This window comes from Hydra viridissima, unplaced genomic scaffold, assembly GCF_058129835.1.
Source record: "Hydra viridissima isolate aposymbiotic clone 2 unplaced genomic scaffold, HvirCarnegie_v1 scaffold_1, whole genome shotgun sequence".
Taxonomy (NCBI): Eukaryota; Metazoa; Cnidaria; class Hydrozoa; order Anthoathecata; family Hydridae; genus Hydra; species Hydra viridissima.
Window position 1 is genome coordinate 32,947,636 of NW_028324300.1, and position 18,744 is coordinate 32,966,379.

At 28.7% G+C, this 18,744-nt stretch overlaps 4 protein-coding genes and 1 pseudogene across 6 annotated transcripts; 3 read left to right on the forward strand and 2 right to left on the reverse strand.

The window, feature by feature from the left end:
* Positions 1-502: 502 nt before the first annotated feature.
* On the reverse strand, positions 503-14,309 carry LOC149894608 (uncharacterized; annotated as a pseudogene). The gene is made up of 3 exons (XR_016453309.1): positions 14,128-14,309; positions 1,251-1,913; positions 503-1,068 (listed from the first exon to the last, which is right to left on the reverse strand). The product of XR_016453309.1 is annotated as an uncharacterized LOC149894608 (transcript).
* Positions 1,936-2,789, forward strand: LOC149894609 (uncharacterized). Its single transcript, XM_090090247.1, has 2 exons — positions 1,936-2,350; positions 2,486-2,789. Exons 1-2 carry the CDS (start codon positions 2,273-2,275, stop codon positions 2,765-2,767), a joined length of 360 nt encoding a protein of 119 aa, XP_089946373.1. The 5' UTR covers positions 1,936-2,272; the 3' UTR covers positions 2,768-2,789.
* Positions 3,991-4,440, forward strand: LOC149894610 (uncharacterized). Its single transcript, XM_090090236.1, has 2 exons — positions 3,991-4,054; positions 4,128-4,440. The coding sequence occupies exons 1-2, from the start codon at positions 4,002-4,004 to the stop codon at positions 4,438-4,440; spliced, it is 366 nt and encodes a 121-aa protein (XP_089946362.1). The 5' UTR covers positions 3,991-4,001.
* On the forward strand, positions 4,000-6,559 carry LOC149894611 (uncharacterized). Of its 2 annotated transcripts, XM_090090224.1 has the most exons (4): positions 4,487-5,349; positions 5,446-5,566; positions 5,678-5,721; positions 5,811-6,559. In XM_090090224.1, the coding sequence occupies exons 1-4, from the start codon at positions 4,672-4,674 to the stop codon at positions 6,408-6,410; spliced, it is 1,443 nt and encodes a 480-aa protein (XP_089946350.1). In that variant the 5' UTR covers positions 4,487-4,671; the 3' UTR covers positions 6,411-6,559. The 2 variants fall into 2 exon arrangements, with proteins under 2 accessions (XP_089946344.1, XP_089946350.1); XM_090090218.1 differs by having other exon boundaries at positions 4,000-5,349; positions 5,446-5,721.
* On the reverse strand, positions 9,471-11,362 carry LOC149894612 (uncharacterized). Its single transcript, XM_090099141.1, has one exon. The coding sequence runs from the start codon at positions 11,251-11,253 to the stop codon at positions 9,556-9,558; it is 1,698 nt and encodes a 565-aa protein (XP_089955267.1). The 5' UTR covers positions 11,254-11,362; the 3' UTR covers positions 9,471-9,555.
* Positions 14,310-18,744: the final 4,435 nt, after the last annotated feature.

An 18,744-nucleotide genomic window follows, 5' to 3' on the forward strand; every position in this document is an offset into this window, starting at 1 on the left:
TTTGTGTTTTATTATTATTATTATTATTATTATTATTATTATTATTATTATTATTATTATTATTATTATTATTATTATTATTATTATTATTACTTTTACTATTATTATTATTATTATTATTATTATTATTATTATTATTATTATTATTATTATTATTATTATTATTATTATTATTATTATTATTATTATTATTATTATTATTATTATTATTATTATTATTATTATTATTATTATTATTATTATTATTATTATTATTAGTATCATTATTATTATTATTATTATTATTATTATTATTATTATTATTAGTATCATTATTATTATTATTATTACTATTTCTATTACTATTATTACCACTATGTCACATTACTAAGTCCTGTAGCTATATTGCAGGCAGATAAGATGCATTTTATTAATGGCAACAATAACACTGCCAAAAATAATTGATAAAACTGATAAGCGGTTAACTATATGCAAGTCTATTTAAAAAAAAAAAGCAATTACAAGTCGTAAACTAACAAGTTTTCAAAAAATGCACCAATACTATCATATAGCATACAAATGATGCAAATTGCAATACTACATCACTGCAAGTAATAACTGATTGAAAATATACCAAGAAATACACATGAATGCTTACAGGTAATAACAATTAGTTAACTAAATTTTCAACGAGTATAACTGAATTAAACAAATAAGAGTATTTGAAATCAGATCCTGTGTGCTATAAGGCAAAATATATTTATAGGCTGGACAAGCCAGTATAATGTAAACAGTGCTTGAAAAGCAGATCACATTGTGTACTATTTTCAATAAATCATAACTTAGACCATGGCAAACAGTTTGTAAACTCTTAACTGATGCTAGATCAATAAACATTGTTCACTGTTTAACAATTTCTAACTGCATCATCAGGAACTTGTATTACATTATTGACTTCTGTTGCATTCTTCCCTTTCGGTTTTCGGCTCCCTTCCCCACAATCCCGTGAATATCCAAACCACGTAGAAAGTTACTTCTCAAGCATCTCCTTGGTTGTGACCTTGTTGGCAAAGTTTTGTTTAGCAGCACCTAAATACATATAAAACAATTCTTGTATGTTAATGCCGCAGTATACATGTTAAATTATTATTATTATTATACCATTTAGCAAGTATTACTTTTCTGGGCTAAATGTTGTGATCTAAATAAATAACTCAAGATTAATATGTGGCTGTTAAATGTGGGCATACAAATTTGAAGTGAATACTTACTAAACAAAATCTGAAAGTGTTGCAGTGCTCAAAATTTAATTTTGCCTCGTTGGCCAATCAAGTTACACTGTCGCGCTTGCTTAGATGTCATTAAATAGGCCATGTTTTGCTTGATAAATTGTGTCAAGCTACCTCCACCATTACTGACAAGAACTAGGAAAGACATTGTTACCTTCAAGTTCTACAATCGAACTAAGAATTGGCCAGACAGAAATGTTTCAGCTGTTAAATAAAGGAATACCATCAATATTTATATGAATTGTAAGCTGTGTAGTATCAGATGAAATTGAAAATATATTTAGGAGCAAAGATAACCGGTTTTTTAATCCTATATAAAAATATTCACCACCAGCTACAGAAGCAATAATAATGTTTCGATCAGTTCTAAGAAGTGTTCTAGCATCTTTAGGCAAACCTAAATTTGATTTTTGCAAATTCTAAAGCAAATTATTTATAGCACTATGAGATATGTTAAATGCAATCTTCCATTGCTTTAATTCATCTAATACACTTTCATTCACTTTTGTTACGCAATTGTTGCCATCAATATCATCACTGTCTAAATCATCATGCAAACAAGCTTTCCATTTGATGTTATCACTAGATTCTTCAAAACTTATGATAGAGTTAATGAAAGGTAAATTTGTATTGTCATCCGACCTGGGGCCAATGCTATAAACAATTCGAAGTTTTTTTCGAGAAAAAAAATCTTTCGTAAAAACGCAATTTTTCACGTACGAAAAAAAGTTCGTAATCTCGAAGAATTTATCGCTGTTTGTATTTTTTTCGCCCATTGCTATAAAGCATAAAACGTAAACGTCACTAAAATTCACGAACTTTTTTTATCCGTAATATATAGTAGTAATATAATAGTAATTTTTATTGTAACTTTTATTTATTAGGCCTACTTAATGAATTTAATTAGTCATTAAGTATGCTGTGCTGTCTATTCTATTTTTATGAATATTTTTAAATTCTAGTATTTGGTGTTTAAAAAATCTGTGTAAAATTAAAGTAGAAACATGAATTTAATTTTTTCGGATGAAGACTTAGATTTCGAAGTTGCAGAAAATGAGCTTCGCCACCGATTGCCTCGAGAGGTTGGTGTTTAAAACATTACTTAAAATTACTATATATATATATTTTTTTAATGATTTTTTATCGAACAAAATCAGAAATCATACTAAATAGGCGCAGAAATTATATTTTTGTTTTGTTTTTCAATATCATTTTAGTTTAATGGTCGCTTTTTTAACGAAGATGTTTCTGACAACGTTTTTCGAGAGCAGTATCGAGTCCCAAGAGCTGTATTAGATTTTTTAGAAACTAGGCTTAAAGATGATTTGCAACATTATACTAAGCGAAATAAAAGCATTTCAGTACTTTTCCAAATAATGGTATTTCTTCATTTTATTGGCACAAATATTTTTTTTCATGTTCTCAGAGACTGTCATGGAATCTTTACCAACACAATTTATAGTATTATACAGTGTAGGAGAAGCTATTTTCAATGTTAGTGTATTAAGTTAATAAAACTATTGGAAGTATATATATATTTACATGAATGTAAAATCTTTATTTAGAAATATGATTGATTACATACTTATATTATGTTAATATATACTATATATTACATACTTATACTATAACATTTGTAAATATATATTTAAATATATATATATATATTTAAATATATATTTACAAATGTTATAGTATAAGTATGTAATATATAGTATATATTAACATAATATAAGTATGTAATCAATCATATTTCTAAATAAAGATTTTACATTCAAGTTTATATACAAATAGTTATAAACTAATGTAAAGTAAACTACTAACAGTGCTAATGATATATAACAAGGGTAATAATAATGGCAATTTAATCATTCTATTCAAAAACTGCAGAGATATATTACAGTATATAAAATTAACAATGATAACATGATGTAATGTATAGTATATATCAATTTTATATATATATATATATATATATATATATATACATATATATATATATATATATATATTAGGGTGTTTCAAAAAAAAGTCATGTCTGAAAAAAAAAAAGAGCCCTAGCTTATCATCTGCCCAGACCATGATTTAGTACTAAGGATTTTTTTTTTTTTTATTTTTGAAAATCCTAAGAGTCCCTCCAGGGGGTAAAAGGGGCAATTTTTAGAGCGTTTTGTACCATTTTTAAAAGAGTTTGGAGGAAGTCTTAACATTAAAATTTTCAAATGTTTTTTTCATATTTCTGTTTGTAAAGACCTAGTTAATCTAAATAAAACGGGCTCTATTCTCAAAAAAATAAAATAAAATTCTAAAAACTGTTTTAAAAAACCCAAAAATCCATAAATATATAACAAAAACAAATATTTTTACGGTGTACTTATTTATATATTTTTTTAAATAAAATTTTAAATCTTTTCAGTAAATAATGTTTTATTTAAATATATGTTATATAAAACTTTGTTTTTAGATTAAAAATAAAAAAATTGTTAAAATGCCACCGAAAAAAAAAGTTAGAAGTAATAGATTGGTTGAAATATTTTTAGTTAAAAAATATATCATAAAACTTCCAGCAAATAAATTTGCAACTGTTAATAGGTAATTCAATATTATCTCTTTCTACGAAAATTAAGATGTGAAGCAAAACTTAAGTGCTTAGTAGGTTGTACTAACAAAAGTTCCTCTTTCATACCTAACTGCCCAGTTGATCAGTTTGACTGCTGCATATTATCTAAACTAATGGGTCCTTGGATACGTGATGGATTTAAGGTGCTTACAATACAAAAGCTAAGGTAAGTTTTATCATTGAACTCTAAATCAGTTTAATCCATAAACCATTATACAAGCAAATATTATTTTTTAAAGGAATAAAGTTGAGAAACTGTTAAAAGAGTGGATAAAATTAAAAGATAAAAGAAAAAGAACAAATCTTGCTGAAGTAAAAAAAAGACATTTATTTGAAGAACAAATGAATAAAGTATTTTGGATTGGAAAACATCCTCATGTTATGTTTGAGGAAATATTAAAAGATAAAATGAGAAAAGTGAAACACAAGGAAGAAGATATTGCTTTCTTAAAAGACCAGCTTTGGGAAAGGAAAGGAAGTCTTGGAGGAAAAGATAAAAGATATGAGTATTCTGTAGGAAGAAAGAAAAGAAGCAAATCAAATTTAGAATAAGAGCTATGTGTAGAGTTAGATAAAAATGGTTTAGATTATCTAAGTTCTTCTAGTTACGCTAGCGACGATTTAGGCCAGGAAACAGATATCGACTTTGATTTTAATGAGATTCCTAATACTCAAAATTCTGTTCTTCTTCCTAAAAATATACTTCAGTCTACTGCTCATACAGCAGTGGGAGAGGGTATAACACCCCACCAACATACAGCTTTGATTAGTAGTGTTATTGTCATGGCTGGTGGTTCTGTAGCAAACTTTAAGTGCTCTAAATCAACATCTTATAGAGCTGCAGAGAACATAGTATCTGCCGGAGCAACAGAAATAAGGGAATATATAAAAAACAGTGTAGTATCATCAGATTCACTAATGACCATACACTTTGATGGAAAAATAGTAAATGAATTGACGGAAGGAAAGCAATTAAAAAAAGATAGAATTGCAGTTTTGGTAAGGATTGATGGGAAAACAGAACTACTTGGCATTCCTCCAATAGAGTCTAGTTCAGGGGTTAATCAAAAGCAAGCTATTTTTGAATTAATGGAGTTTTTTGGATTAGGAGATAAAGTTAAATGTCTCTGCTTTGACACAACTTCAGCAAATACAGGAAGATGGCAAGGTACTTGCATGAGATTAGTTCAACAGATTCAACGCCCATTGTTGCTGATTGCATGTAGACATCATGTAATTGAGCGACACATAACTCATTTCTGGAAGATTTACCCTAGCAGCGAAACTTCTGGTCCAGAAAACAAACTATTTGAATTTCTAAAAAAAAATTGGAACTGTGTAGATACTGAAACTAAGGAGCTGAAAAGACTAATAATACCACCTGGAACATGGATATATAATAAAAAATTAGCTGCTATTCAGTTTTTTACTAATGTGATCAATTCAAAGATCTTTAAAAAGGTGCTATTATAATTTTGATTTTGTTTATGTCTATTTATTCTAAATATTTAAAAGAAACGATTGTAACAAATTAAAAATATATTAAAAATTTATTAGGATGGAAATGTTAGAAAAGAATACCATGAGCTAGCTGAACTTGCTTTAATGGTTCTATCGTCAAATAGGTTTAAATTCCATTTACCGGGACCAGTTCACCATTCAAGATTCATGGGAAAAGGTTTATACTATTTAAAATTGTATCTTTTAATGAATGAAATTCCAAACCTGACTAACAAAGAAAAAGAAGAAATAACTGGTATGGTTTTATTCATATCTCTTTTCTATACAGAGTGGTTTCTAAAAGCAGAGTTAAGTTCTTTAGCACCAGCACAGGTATATGGTCTTTTAATAATTTATTGAGAGGTTAGAAAGCTTGCTATTGATTAAAATGATTCAAAATGTTTATTAATACTGTTTATTAGGATATGAAAGCTTACTGGCAAATGAAAAGATATGAGGAATGGAATCTACTTGGCTCCCAAGCTGTTACGAGCTCTATTCTTAGACATACTTGGTATTTGGATCCCACTTTGGTAGTTTTTGCCCTAGCAGATGAAGAATGTAGGGAACGTGGTGATATGGCCAAGAAACTGTATAGTTTACCAAGATGTCCAAATGAAAATTTCCCTTTGGAGCGCCAAATAATGGACCAAGCTATATTAAAAAGCCTTAACTTCAGTAAAGATGAGCCTCCTAGTTTAGCTCCATTAATAACAGACAAGTCGTGGCTAGTTTTTGATATGCTTAGACATGGAAAAGCAGAAACTCAATGGATGAAAACACCACCAGAATTTTGGAAATTCAATGATTTTTATCTAGAATTTAAAGCAACAGTAATTGGACTTGATGTTGTTAATGACTGCTCTGAAAGGGCGGTAAAATTAGTTCAAGACCTAATAAACAGAGCATATTCTGAGGAGAAAAGGCAGGACACCCTTCTCTTCACAAATGATTACAAGAAAAACAGAAAAAGCAGAAAAAAAATCGATTATGAAAATGCTGCTAGCAGAAAAAAAATCTAGTTTTTTATTTTATATTTTTTTGTTTAACAAATTTTTAATCTGTTTTTAATTTGAAAAATTACTTTGTTTTTAATAGATAGCTGTAATAAAGATGATCATAAATTAACTAAGATTACTGTATTTCAATTTAAAACAAATTTTACATTGGATTTGAAGTTTTTTGTAGTTTCATAAATTTTTATTTTTTTTTTTAGTTTTCGGAAAAAACCATTTGGTTTTGAATATTTCATTACAAAAAATATTTAATCATTTCCTTATTATTCATTCCCAGGCCCTCTTTTTTTATTATTTCCTAGAATAAACTCTGTAGCTGAATACAAGTGAATTTAATATAATACTGCATCGAAAATTTAATCGAAAATAAACCTACTAATATGAATTTCAAAAAAATATTGTTTAACATTTATGGGTTTTATAAAATCAAAAAAACCCTAAATTTAGGATTTTTTAAAACAGTTTTTAGAAGCTTTTTTTTTTTTGGAGAATAGAGTCCGTCTTATTTAGATTAACTAGGTCTTTAAAAACAGAAATATAAAAAAAAAAATTAAAAATTTTAATGTTAAGACTTCCTCCAAACTGTTTTAAAAATGGTACAAAACGCTAAAAAAACTGCCCCTTTTACCCCCTGGAGGGACCCTTAGGATTTTCAAATATAAAAAAAAAAAAATCCTTAGTACTAAATCATGGTATGGGCAGATGATAAGCTAGGGCTCTTTTTTTTTTTCAGACATGACTTTTTTTTGAAACACCCTAATATATATATATATATATATATATATATATATATATATATATATATATATATATATATATATATATATATATATATATATATGTAAATATATATATACTTCCAATAGTTTTATTAACTTAATACACTAACATTGAAAATAGCTTCTCCTACACTGTATAATACTATAAATTGTGTTGGTAAAGATTCCATGACAGTCTCTGAGAACATGAATATATATATATATATATATATATATATATATATATATATATATATATATATATATATATATATATATATATATATATATATACATATATATATACAGAGTTGTTACGGCATAATATGTCTGGCAGATCTGTCGACATATTTTTAGACATATTTTACATAGACATAAAATATGTCAGAATTATTTTTCTGTCCTCTTACTTTGACATAACTTTATGTCTGAAACATTTTCTGCCGACATAAAATATGTCCGAAATATTTTTCTGCCTACCAACTATGACATAATTTTATGTCTAAAACATTTTCTGCCGACATAAAATATGTCAGAGACATTTTTCTGTCCACTTACTTTGACATAATTTTATGTCTGAGACATTTTCTGCCGACATAAAATATGTCAGAAACATTTTTCTGTCCACTTACTTTGACATAATTTTATGTCTAAAACATTTTCTGCCCACATAAAATATGTCCAAAATATTTTTCTGCCTACCAACTATGACATAATTTTATGTCTAAAACATTTTCTGCCGACATAAAATATGTCAGAGACATTTTTCTGTCCACTTACTTTGACATAATTTTATGTCAGAGACATTTTCTGCCGACATAAATTATGTCAGAAACATTTTTCTGTCCACTTACTTTGACATAATTTTAGGCCGAGACCTTTTCCGCCCGACAAATTATGTCAGAAATATTTTCTATCCACATATTTTAACATAATTTTATGTCTGAGACATTTGCTGTTTCTTATTTTAGAAGAAAAAATCGTACAACTTTATTGCTCATTTTAGATTAATTTGACGAGTAAAACAAAAGTTTCGATTTCCCCTTGTTAGAATGTAAAAACTTAGTCTCAAACTTAGTTTTTATTATTGAATGTGGTTTTTATTATATGGCGTCCTGTGCCGCACTAGAAATTATGTTAAGTAGAAAGGAAAGTAGAACTTTTAAAGGGTCGAACCATTTACAGCATAAATTCTACGATCTAATCGTCTGCAACATAATAAAAATAGAAAATAATTCTTTGTCAGAATATTTATATCCGTTCCATGATAGGTCGAATAATTCATGGTCGAAGCAAACCTTATTAAAAATATAGTTTTTCACCAGCGCGGCGTTTCAGGTTAAAATAGATTAACCACAGGACGAACGACAATTTAAAGCAGCGGTTAGAATACAATTTTAGCCGTAAGAAAATATCTGGCCAACGTTTATCTTTTAATTTAATCGAACCGTCAGAATCGTTTTTTGAAGAGTAGTGATCTTAACCGAAAATTTACTTCAAATAAAACAAATATCAATGATAATGTTTGGTTGTTAAAATTTTTTTTTCTCTTACACGTTTTTTAAAGAGAAAATATCCCTTTTCAGATTGTAAATGATACAACGCAAGCCATTAAAATGGCAATTAAATGCCTTAGAATCAAATATTTGTCTGCTCTCCTCAACAATCCACATGGCATTACAGGTTGCTAATATTTGGAAAATTGGCTTTTTTTTTTTATCCAGTTGTATTTTGTGGCCTTTTACCTTTATTTTGGCATTTTGACACAGAAAAATTTAAGTTCTTGAAAAAGTATTTGTTTTGGAAAAAAAGATGAAATCAATTTTTGCTCCTCAAGAATTTTTAAGGATAATAAAAAACAACTTTTGACTTCCGATCCGAAGATTAACTAGTTGATTTCATTGATGAAATTTGTTCAAAATAAAGTGACAGAATCGTTTTGAAACAGCCGCGATATGAAAAAGGGCATTATTATGGCATTTTACATTCACGATGGAATTTCACATGTAAAAAATGTTGGCAACACTGAATTTAATTGTCAATTAAAACGACTAAAATATGACGACTTGGAATGCTCGCTTCCACGTTTGAGACATTAAAACGAATTTCCTAGCCGCATTAAAAAAACTCTTGATGCTGGAGTCTTTTGACCCAAATGCAATTCAGTTGTAGATTTTTATATCACGGCCGTTTAATCTATTCTCAAAATTAACTTTGACTTTTTGTGCTAGAATTTTGTCAAGTACTTTGCTAACACAAAATCTAAAAGAACTTTATTACGTTATAAAAAATTTTTTTTTTTGTTTCGACTCTAAAAAGGTTTTCAGAACTCGATTCTTGCACTGGGGCGCCATAAAAAATTGACTAATAGAAAATGTGAAACGTTTAGTTTTTTAAACAAATTTTATTTTATCAATCAAATCTAGATTATTTTTTACCACCATGATGGAGTCTAAGAAATCATTTGAAATGCGAGTACGTAGATGGCTATAAACCAAAGCGAATCCAGAGAAATCACGTTCAACTTTTACGCTGGAGAACGCTGCACCGTAAACTACTTGCGAGATTTCATAAAGCCGATTCCATTTTGTTTTCTGGTTTTTCTTCCAGTACGCAAGAATGTTGAATTCAACGTCTAATGACACTCGCGGTTCATTAAGAGTCCATTTTAAAATTAATTGACGAATATCTTGATCTGACTCTAAAGCTGCATTAGCAACATCTTGTCTGGTTCCTCCTCCAGTATATTCAATAAAACGGCGTACTTTTTCAGCATAAATTTCTTCTGAGTTCATAGGAATCATCTCTTCAGAAGTATTTGAGGAATATGACGCATTTAATTGTATGGATTCTTCTGTTGATGAAAAACTTGATTGTTCTCGTTGAGTACAAAGTTTTTGATGAATTTTGATTAGCTGTATAATTCCTCTATTTAACATTTCTGTATTAAACAGTTGATGACCCGATGTAAAGCAAAATCTAGGATCCATAACTAAAGCAGCAATAAATGTTTCACATTTAAAAAAAACTTGTTCTCGTGTATTGATTGCGTTGGTCAGTAGCATTTTTAATCCCAAATCACCTGCTGGAACGTCCTCAATTCCTATTTTCATTTGAATCCATCGAACGTAGAATTCACTAATTGATAATTTTGCGGATTGAAAATCCATCATAGCCGAATGTATTGGTAAAAATGCATCGAAATATTCATCTATTAAACTCCATGAAGCATCATTTAATTTTAATTGGTCGTGTCTTAGCCTTTGATATGCTTCTGCGTTGGTATGGAAATCTTCTATCATCAAAAACGTGGAATCCCAGCGTGGTTCAATGTCTACACGAGGTTTTTTTAGATTTTTAAATGTTTGAATATATGCTACTTTCTTGGATTCGATAGCAACTTTTCTGATGTTATTTAATGCATCTTCAAACATTGATGTTACGTCCTTAGCAGCTAGCTGACACACATGTGCGCCACAAAACATGGCTGAACAGAACGATCCAACTGATTTTTCAACACAAACAGTTTGGGCTTCACTATAATTCCCTTCTTCATTCTCTAAAGCGCCAATATCAATTTCCTCGTCTTCGAAATCTATAAATTCGTCACCATAAATTTCAAGGATCACTTTCATTTGAACTTGTGCATTTTGAAGAATTTTTGAAGCCTTCGTCATGTTTTTTCCTTGATCTGTGCAAGTTGCGTAGATATCATTAGCACATTTTCCAATTTTTCCAATTACATTTTCTAACTGAGCAGCTAAAATTTCGCCAAACTGTCGACTTTCTTGAGTAAGTATGCCTAAGGTTCTGTCAGCTATTTGCCCGTCCTTCACATATCTACAGCTAACTCCAAACACGTTTCTTCCATATCGCGACGCACTATCAAACATCAACGAGACAAGAACATTTTCAGTTTCTTCTCTTATGAGCGAAAAAATATTTTCACACGCAAGTTGAATGTAGCGTTTCATGCTGTGACGATTTATAACAATTTTGAATTCTTTGAGTGCATTTTTCACTAAAGACAATTGTCCGATTTCATCAGCTGACGCGAAAGACAAGTTACGGTTCATCATTAACTTAATCATTTCTCTAATTAATTGATTTACATCAACATCCAGCTTGATTCGTTTAATTAATTGAATCTCATCGTTATTTCGATTCCTTGTAGCCGAAGTAGTTTCAACTAAGTCAATTTCGCCAGCTTTTTCTTTGTGTTTTCGAAGAAGGTGATCTTTGAGGTTACATAACTTGCCTTTGTAAAATTTTTTGCACATTTTACACTTTCCTCCTTCTTTACTAATTTCAAATTGACTTTTCACTTGTTTGTGCAATAAATTATTCTCCATATTTGTCTTTAAATCTTAAGGAAAACAAAAACAGTGACAAGAAAATAGTTATTCCAAGATCTATTTATACCACAGGACAATCGTTTAAACCGCGAAAAATGAATAATTAGATTAATAATCGTTTTTTAATGCGGCTAGGAAAATCGTTTTAATGTCTCAAACGTAGAAGCGAGCATTCCAAGTCGTCATATTTTAGTCGTTTTAATTGACAATTAAATTCAGTGTTGCCAACATTTTTTACATGTGAAATGCCAGAAGCGCGAATGTAAAATGCCATAATAATGCCCTTTTTCATATCGCGGCTGTTTCAAAATGATTCCGTCACTTTATTTTGAACAAATTTCATCAATGAAATCAACTAGTTAATCTTCGGATCGGAAGTCAAAAGTTGTTTTTAATTATCCTTAAAAATTCTTGAGGGGCAAAAATTAATTTCAACTTTTTTTCCAAAATAAATACTTTTTCGAGAACTTAAATTTTTCTGTGTCAAAATGCCAAAATAAAGGTAAATGGCCATAAAGTACCATTGGATAAAAAAAAAATGCCAATTTTCCAAATATTAGCAACCTATAATGCCATGTGGTTTGATTGAGGAGAGCAGACACATAAATATTTGATTCTAAGGCATTTAATTGCCATTTAATTTGTTTGAGTTGTATCATTTACAATCTGAAAAGGGATATTTTCTCTTTAAAAAACGTGTAAGAGAAAAAAAAATTTTAACAACCAAACATTATCATTGATATTTGTTTTATTTGGAATAAATTTTCGGTTAAGATCACTACTCTTCAAAAAACGATTCTGACGGTTCGGTTAAATTAAAAGATAAATTTTGGCCAGAATTTATGCTGTAAATGGTTCGATCCTTTACAAGTTCTACTTTTCTTTCTACTTAACATAATTTCTAATGTGGCACAGGACGCCATATAATAAAAACCACATTCAGTAATAAAAACTTAGTTTGAGACTAAGTTTTTACATTCTAATAAGGGGAAATCGAGACTTTGGTTTTACTCGTCAAATTAATCTGAAATGAGCAATAAAGTTGTACGATTTTTTCTTCTAAAATAAGAAACAGCAAATGTCTCAGACATGAAATTATGTCAAAATATGTGGATAGAAAATATTTCTGACATAATTTATGTCGGCAGAAAATGTCTCAGATATAAAGTTATGTCAAAATATGTGGACAGAAAAATGTTTCTGACATATTTTATGTCGGCAGAAAATGTCTCAGATATAAAGTTATGTCAAAATATGTGGACAGAAAAATGTTTCTGACATAATTTATGTCGACAGAAAATGTCTCAGACATAAAATTATGTCAAAGTAAGTTCGCAGAAAAATATTTCTGAAATATTTTATGTCGGCAGAAAATGTTTTAGACATAAAATTATGTCAAAGTTGGTAGGCAGAAAAATATTTCGGATATATTTTATGTCGGCAGAAAATGTTTTAGACATAAAATTATGTCAAAGTTGGTAGGCAGAAAAATATTTCGGATATATTTTATGTCGGCAGAAAATGTTTTAGACATAAAATTATGTCAAAGTTGGTAGGCAGAAAAATGTTTCGGATATATTTTATGTCGGCAGAAAATGTTTTAGACATAAAATTATGTCAAAGTTGGTAGGCAGAAAAGTATTTCGGATATATTTTATGTCGGCAGAAAATGTTTTAGACATAAAATTATGTCAAAGTTGGTAGGCAGAAAAATATTTCGGATATATTTTATGTCGGCAGAAAATGTTTTAGACATAAAATTATGTCAAAGTTGGTAGGCAGAAAAATATTTCGGACATATTTTATGTCGGCAGAAAATTTGTCTTGGACATATTGGACAGATAACAACTCTGCATATATATACATATATATAAAATATAATGTAGCAATACATAATTTTATTTAAATAGTTTGCTAATTAAAACATACTAAGCTTCCCAAGAAGAACCTCTTTGTTTTCTCTTATTTATATTGCTAGTAACATTTTAAGTTCTTTAGACAGCATTTTATTTGTTGTGTATTTGTGTATTATTTTGTTGTGTATTTGTGTATTATATGGCATATTTATCGACTATTTATACTTTTCTTTAGTCAAACACTATGAAAAGTTTAACCAGAATTACTATCGAAAACATTCATAAATAAGTATGGAATTTTAAATTCATACATGCATTGTTAACGAAGCACAACAAGGAACTGAATAATAGATTAAATGCAGTTTTTAAGTAATTAGTTTATTATGAAGTTACCAAAATCCTTTTAAGCTTTATCTATAAAATATCTGCATAAAAACACAAACAAAGAATGTTCAATGATTTTGAAGCGCTAACGTTGTTCCAACAATGGCCGCCAAAAATCACGAAGAAAATATCTAAAATTGAGATCAAAAATCTATCTGAAGTTTTTTTTCGAAAAAACGCATTTTTTATCTGAAAAGGCGATTCCCTTGCTCGTTTATAGCATTGGATTTAAAAGCGAAGTTTTTATCTTAAAAACGGAGTTTTTAGAATGTTTATAGCAATGGACTTTTTTTTTCTTCGCTTTTTACGGTAAAAACTTCGTGTTTTACGGAAAAAACTTCGTTTTTTATGTTTATAGCATTGGCCCCAGCATTAATTTTCGGGATTTTTGGGAGAAGACTCGGGTAACAAAGTATTTTTGACAATTGGACATGGTTTAGAAGAATTAAACGCGAAAATATTATTCAACAATTAATTGCATGATACTTCTTTCACTATTCTTGCTATTTCAGCAGCAATATTTCTACGTTTTGTTTTGTGTGAACTCATAGTAAGGTTATTTATATCTTCGTAATTTTACAAAATGTTTCTCTGTTATTTAACAAAATTAATTAACAAACAATAAATAGATATAATTACAAATAATATAAAAAAAGTACATGGGTAATAAAATCTTATTAGGTTATAAATATTCCCCAATTACCAAAATAGTTTTATTATAAATTAAATGAAGATAGATTTTATAAATTATATGCAATAAAAATTATTAACAACGTATGTTACTTTCTCGCGGCGAACGCAGCGTTTCAACTCTACATTTTCTCTTCTTATAAAAAACTCCCATCCACAAAAAATTTGCCTTCAATTTACACTTTACAAATCAACTCAAATATATCCATAAAAATACCGCTCAAAGTAGTTTATAGGATTTTAAGGAAACTGCGCAATGCCCACTCTTTGTAATTGCTTTCGCACGTAGTGTAATTACAGTATCTCAGACAACTCAAAACCAGTGTTTTCAACTTAATGTTTCAACCAATTTGCAAAAATCAACATAGAATTATCTATAAAGAGTTATTGCAAACATAAAGAAAACATAATGAAACTGTAATACTTAAAATACTGTTAGTAAAAAAGTTATCCTAAAAAAGATTTTACTATAATCAAACAGTAAAAAAATTGTTCTTATCCGACAATCGTAATTTAAAAATGGATAACTTTAACGAAATATTTGAAAAAAATATGCAAAAAAATATCTACCACTATTTGAAAAAGAAACAACTTTAAAGCGTAAAAGAAATATAATATTAACAAAATATTGCAAATGGCAATTTCAAACTTTGCGCATGAGGTAAATTCTAATACAGTCGATATGTGGCGTTAACGCCCGGGAAAACTAGATCCCCAGTTCAATACCGTACGGAACCCGTCTGTATAGGCTAGCTGGGTAGTTAGGTTGTTCAATTAAAATTTGCTTTTAATAATAAACAGATTTAACTATGAAAGAGAACGAATTATTAGGTTCACATCCTGATGAGAAAATTAACTTTTAGTGGATTGGGGCAAATATTTCCCCACCCTCAGTTAAAAGTAAGTATGAATGTATGTATGTATGTATGTATGTATGTATGTATGTATGTATGTATGTATGTATGTATGTATGTATGTATGTATGTATGTATGTATGTATGTATGTATGTATGTATGTATGTATGTATGTATGTATGTATGTATGTATGTATGTATGTATGTATGTATGTATGTATGTATGTATGTATGTATGTATGTATGCATGCATATATGTATGTATGTATACACACATGTGAGGATAATTTGAATGTGTACTTAAATGAACCTGAAGTATCATACACAATGTTTATTAAAAAAATTTTCTTCATTTGTTATCAAAGAATTGGAGTTGGAATTTAGCATTCCTGTACTAGAAAGATACTGTAAAAAACTAATAATACTGCTAAACACAAAAGTTAAAAATATAAATAAATTGTTTGTATAAAAGCCTGTTTACTTATTCAATCATAAGATAATTTTTAAAATTTATGTCATAAGACAAATTTTAAAAACTAAGTTTTGCATTAGTATAGAGATTGGAAAGAAACCAACTATGAAAACTATTTCAAGCCATATTTTCTATTACATAAAGAGAAAGAATAGTCTGTCAGATTGTACAATAGATTTAATTGCAATGAATGATTGAAAAAATTTGGGTAATTTTAGGGGTGGAAGTCAGCACTTCTTAGAAAATAAAGAAATGGTCACATGCTCTTAATTATTATTACAGAGTAGAAAATGTGGAGTTTCCACCAAAGAAAGTAGTTGGGAATAAAAAAACTCCTCCATACTGTAGTTAAATATTTATGTAAAAGATCCAAATTTACTTGTTTATCATGTTTTTATTGTTTAGGGAGGTTAATTTTGTTAAAAGAGGTGGATAAAATTATTATTCATCTGGGAATAGATCTTTGTGGTCACGGATCTTTGAAAGTTGTAATGAACGTTTTTTAATACGGAAACAGATATTGACTGCAGCTCTACAAGAATGTTATACATTCATATGTATTTCATGAAGCTTGAGTACTTTATGTAATTCCTCCACCAGAACTTTTTTTGCTGATGAAGATTGTGACAAAGTTCAAGTGTGTTTTCTTAAGTAAAAGTTTAATTTTCATTTATAAATTTAAAAAAAAAATTACCAAAAACAATTAAACTATGAAAACAATTCCCATTTATAAGTTTTTAATACAAAACTTCTTATTTTTTAGTTTTTAACTTACCATCAATCAAAATCTTTCAATGGAGTGGAAAGTTCACATTATGAAACAACACCATTTTTTAAAATAAAACTAGGATTCCATTGGAAGTATTTTCTGAGCTGTGAATTTGTTCATTGTAACATGTTAAAAACCCTGATTAGATTCGTAACTTCTGAGTCCAGATCAAATCATGGAGAGCTTCTGAGAAGAGTGAGAGGTTAGAATACTCAACTTAGATGATATTAATTCTTACAAATCAATAAGAGTCATTCTCTGCATTACATTTTGTGTATCTTATTATATGTAACAATGTATAATTTTTTATCTTAATAGAATCTGAAAATTGTATTAAAAAGTTGATTTTCTCATGTACAACAAATAGTTCGTTCTCTTCATAGTTGAGTCTGTTTATTAGTCCTTAATAACGCGCATTTGAAATTATCAACTTTTCAACCTAAACTTACTAAATTGACTTGTGTAAAAGAATTAAAAACGTAAACAATGCAAGCAAATTTTTCTAAAAATTCAGGTTTATATAAGACGCGGTTACATCGCGAGTTCTCAAGATTATTGATAAAACGTTATAAGTGCCATGCAAAAAATGTTATTTTTAACTTTTGATTCACTTATTAATCAAATCGCTCAACAAATATGTAAATAAATTTGATTTTGTTATCTAAATTATGAGACACCAAAAGTAAATACCACAGAATGAAAAAGAAAAAAAATCTAGAACAAAACAAAGTTTGCAATATAGTTTATTCTAAACTTACAGAAAGAGGTTTAAAAGTTCACTTAATGATGAGAGGAGGAAAGTCAGGAATGAGAAGAATAGTATAATGTAAAGGCAGAAGATGTATTGATAGAATAGAAATGAAAGAATCGCTGCATAATCAAAGAATGACATAAACCCTTTTCCTTGTCCTCAAGGCAAACGTAAATGAATCAAAAGAATAAAAAATAAAAGTACAGTCGTTTTGAAAACTTTACTACGAGAAAATGCGCTGTTAGCTGAGTTTGTTTGCAGCACCTCTTAAAGTCTATCTGCAGATGCTATAAATTTAGTCCAGAATTTTCATCTAAGTGCTGTTACAAGTAGTGCATCACCAAATATATCAGACTTTGTTAACGTTTGTGAAGATGGATTTCAGATAAAGCTTAGTGTTAAACGTTTAGTTTACCCTATTAATGAAGTTTTCCCTACTAATGACGCTTACCTTGCTGAAGACGAGTAATATGTTGACAAAATAAATAAATGTTTTTCTTCATTTTTTTAAAAACTAGATAATGTTAAATAAAATTAAAATTATAAATTACAACAAAGAAGAACTGACACCACAACGATCAAAATGATAAGCAGATAAGAAGATGGCAATCAGGGTTTGAAAAAATTGAGAACTTAAGTAATCAAGTCTCTTGGAAAAAATGGGTAAAAATAGAATTGAAAGTAACCCGTCCCAACGTTGATTATAATATTAAGAAAGTATATGTAACCCGTCCTAACGTTTATTGCAATATTGAGAAAGTAAATATATGAACTGCTGCTGAATTTTTGAACCACACGTATGTAAAAATTAATCGAAATGCAGCATCATTACATGGTTGATAACATTATGAATTTTGTTTCGTAATTTTACGAAACACATGATTAATTCTTACGCTTGATCAAAAAATTTATTGAAGCCACTTGCAATCACTTGCAGTTGATTCAGACTATAAAAAGCATTTTAAAGAAACCCTGATTCCTTACATGGATCCATTTTTAGAGCAAGTGTCAGAAACCGTCAAAGAGGTTTGAGTGATACCACACCTCAGTTCAAAAATTACTATATCACGTTTAGAAAAACAACACAAAAAGAGAATTAAAAATGGATCCATGTAGAGGTTTCTTTAGAATGCTTTTTAAGGTCTAAAATTTTTTTTCTCGCGCTATTCCATGACAAATCTGTCTTTGACGAAAAATGTTGAGAAAATTGGTGAAAAAGTTGCAACCTAGCTTGAATTTAAAGATCTATTTCTATTACATCTAAATTTCTATAATGGAAAATTTCCATAGCAAAAATTCGAAAAGTAGCAAATCGTGGCTTTTCAGGGTGTTTAAGTTTAGCAGAATCACCACGCACAACTTTTGTTCTTTTTTCTGAATTTTTTTTTTGAAGAATTTTATTTTCAATGCGCTATAAACTGATAGAACATATGGTAGTGTCTGATAGAAC

What these genes read in the sequence shown, in the direction of transcription:
- LOC149894612 (XM_090099141.1), bottom strand. Translation starts at nt 11,253, where the DNA reads ATGATTAAGTTAATGATGAACCGTAACTTGTCTTTCGCGTCAGCTGAT.
- LOC149894609 (XM_090090247.1), top strand. Translation starts at nt 2,273, where the DNA reads ATGAATTTAATTTTTTCGGATGAAGACTTAGATTTCGAAGTTGCAGAA. An exon ending in GCCACCGATTGCCTCGAGAG is followed by an intron (nt 2,351 to 2,485) that starts GTTGGTGTTTAA and finishes ATATCATTTTAG; the next exon opens with TTTAATGGTCGCTTTTTTAA.
- LOC149894611 (XM_090090218.1), top strand. Translation starts at nt 4,672, where the DNA reads ATGGCTGGTGGTTCTGTAGCAAACTTTAAGTGCTCTAAATCAACATCT. An exon ending in ATTCAAAGATCTTTAAAAAG is followed by an intron (nt 5,350 to 5,445) that starts GTGCTATTATAA and finishes AAAATTTATTAG; the next exon opens with GATGGAAATGTTAGAAAAGA. An exon ending in GTTCTTTAGCACCAGCACAG is followed by an intron (nt 5,722 to 5,810) that starts GTATATGGTCTT and finishes ACTGTTTATTAG; the next exon opens with GATATGAAAGCTTACTGGCA.
- LOC149894610 (XM_090090236.1), top strand. Translation starts at nt 4,002, where the DNA reads ATGGGTCCTTGGATACGTGATGGATTTAAGGTGCTTACAATACAAAAG. An exon ending in CTTACAATACAAAAGCTAAG is followed by an intron (nt 4,055 to 4,127) that starts GTAAGTTTTATC and finishes TATTTTTTAAAG; the next exon opens with GAATAAAGTTGAGAAACTGT.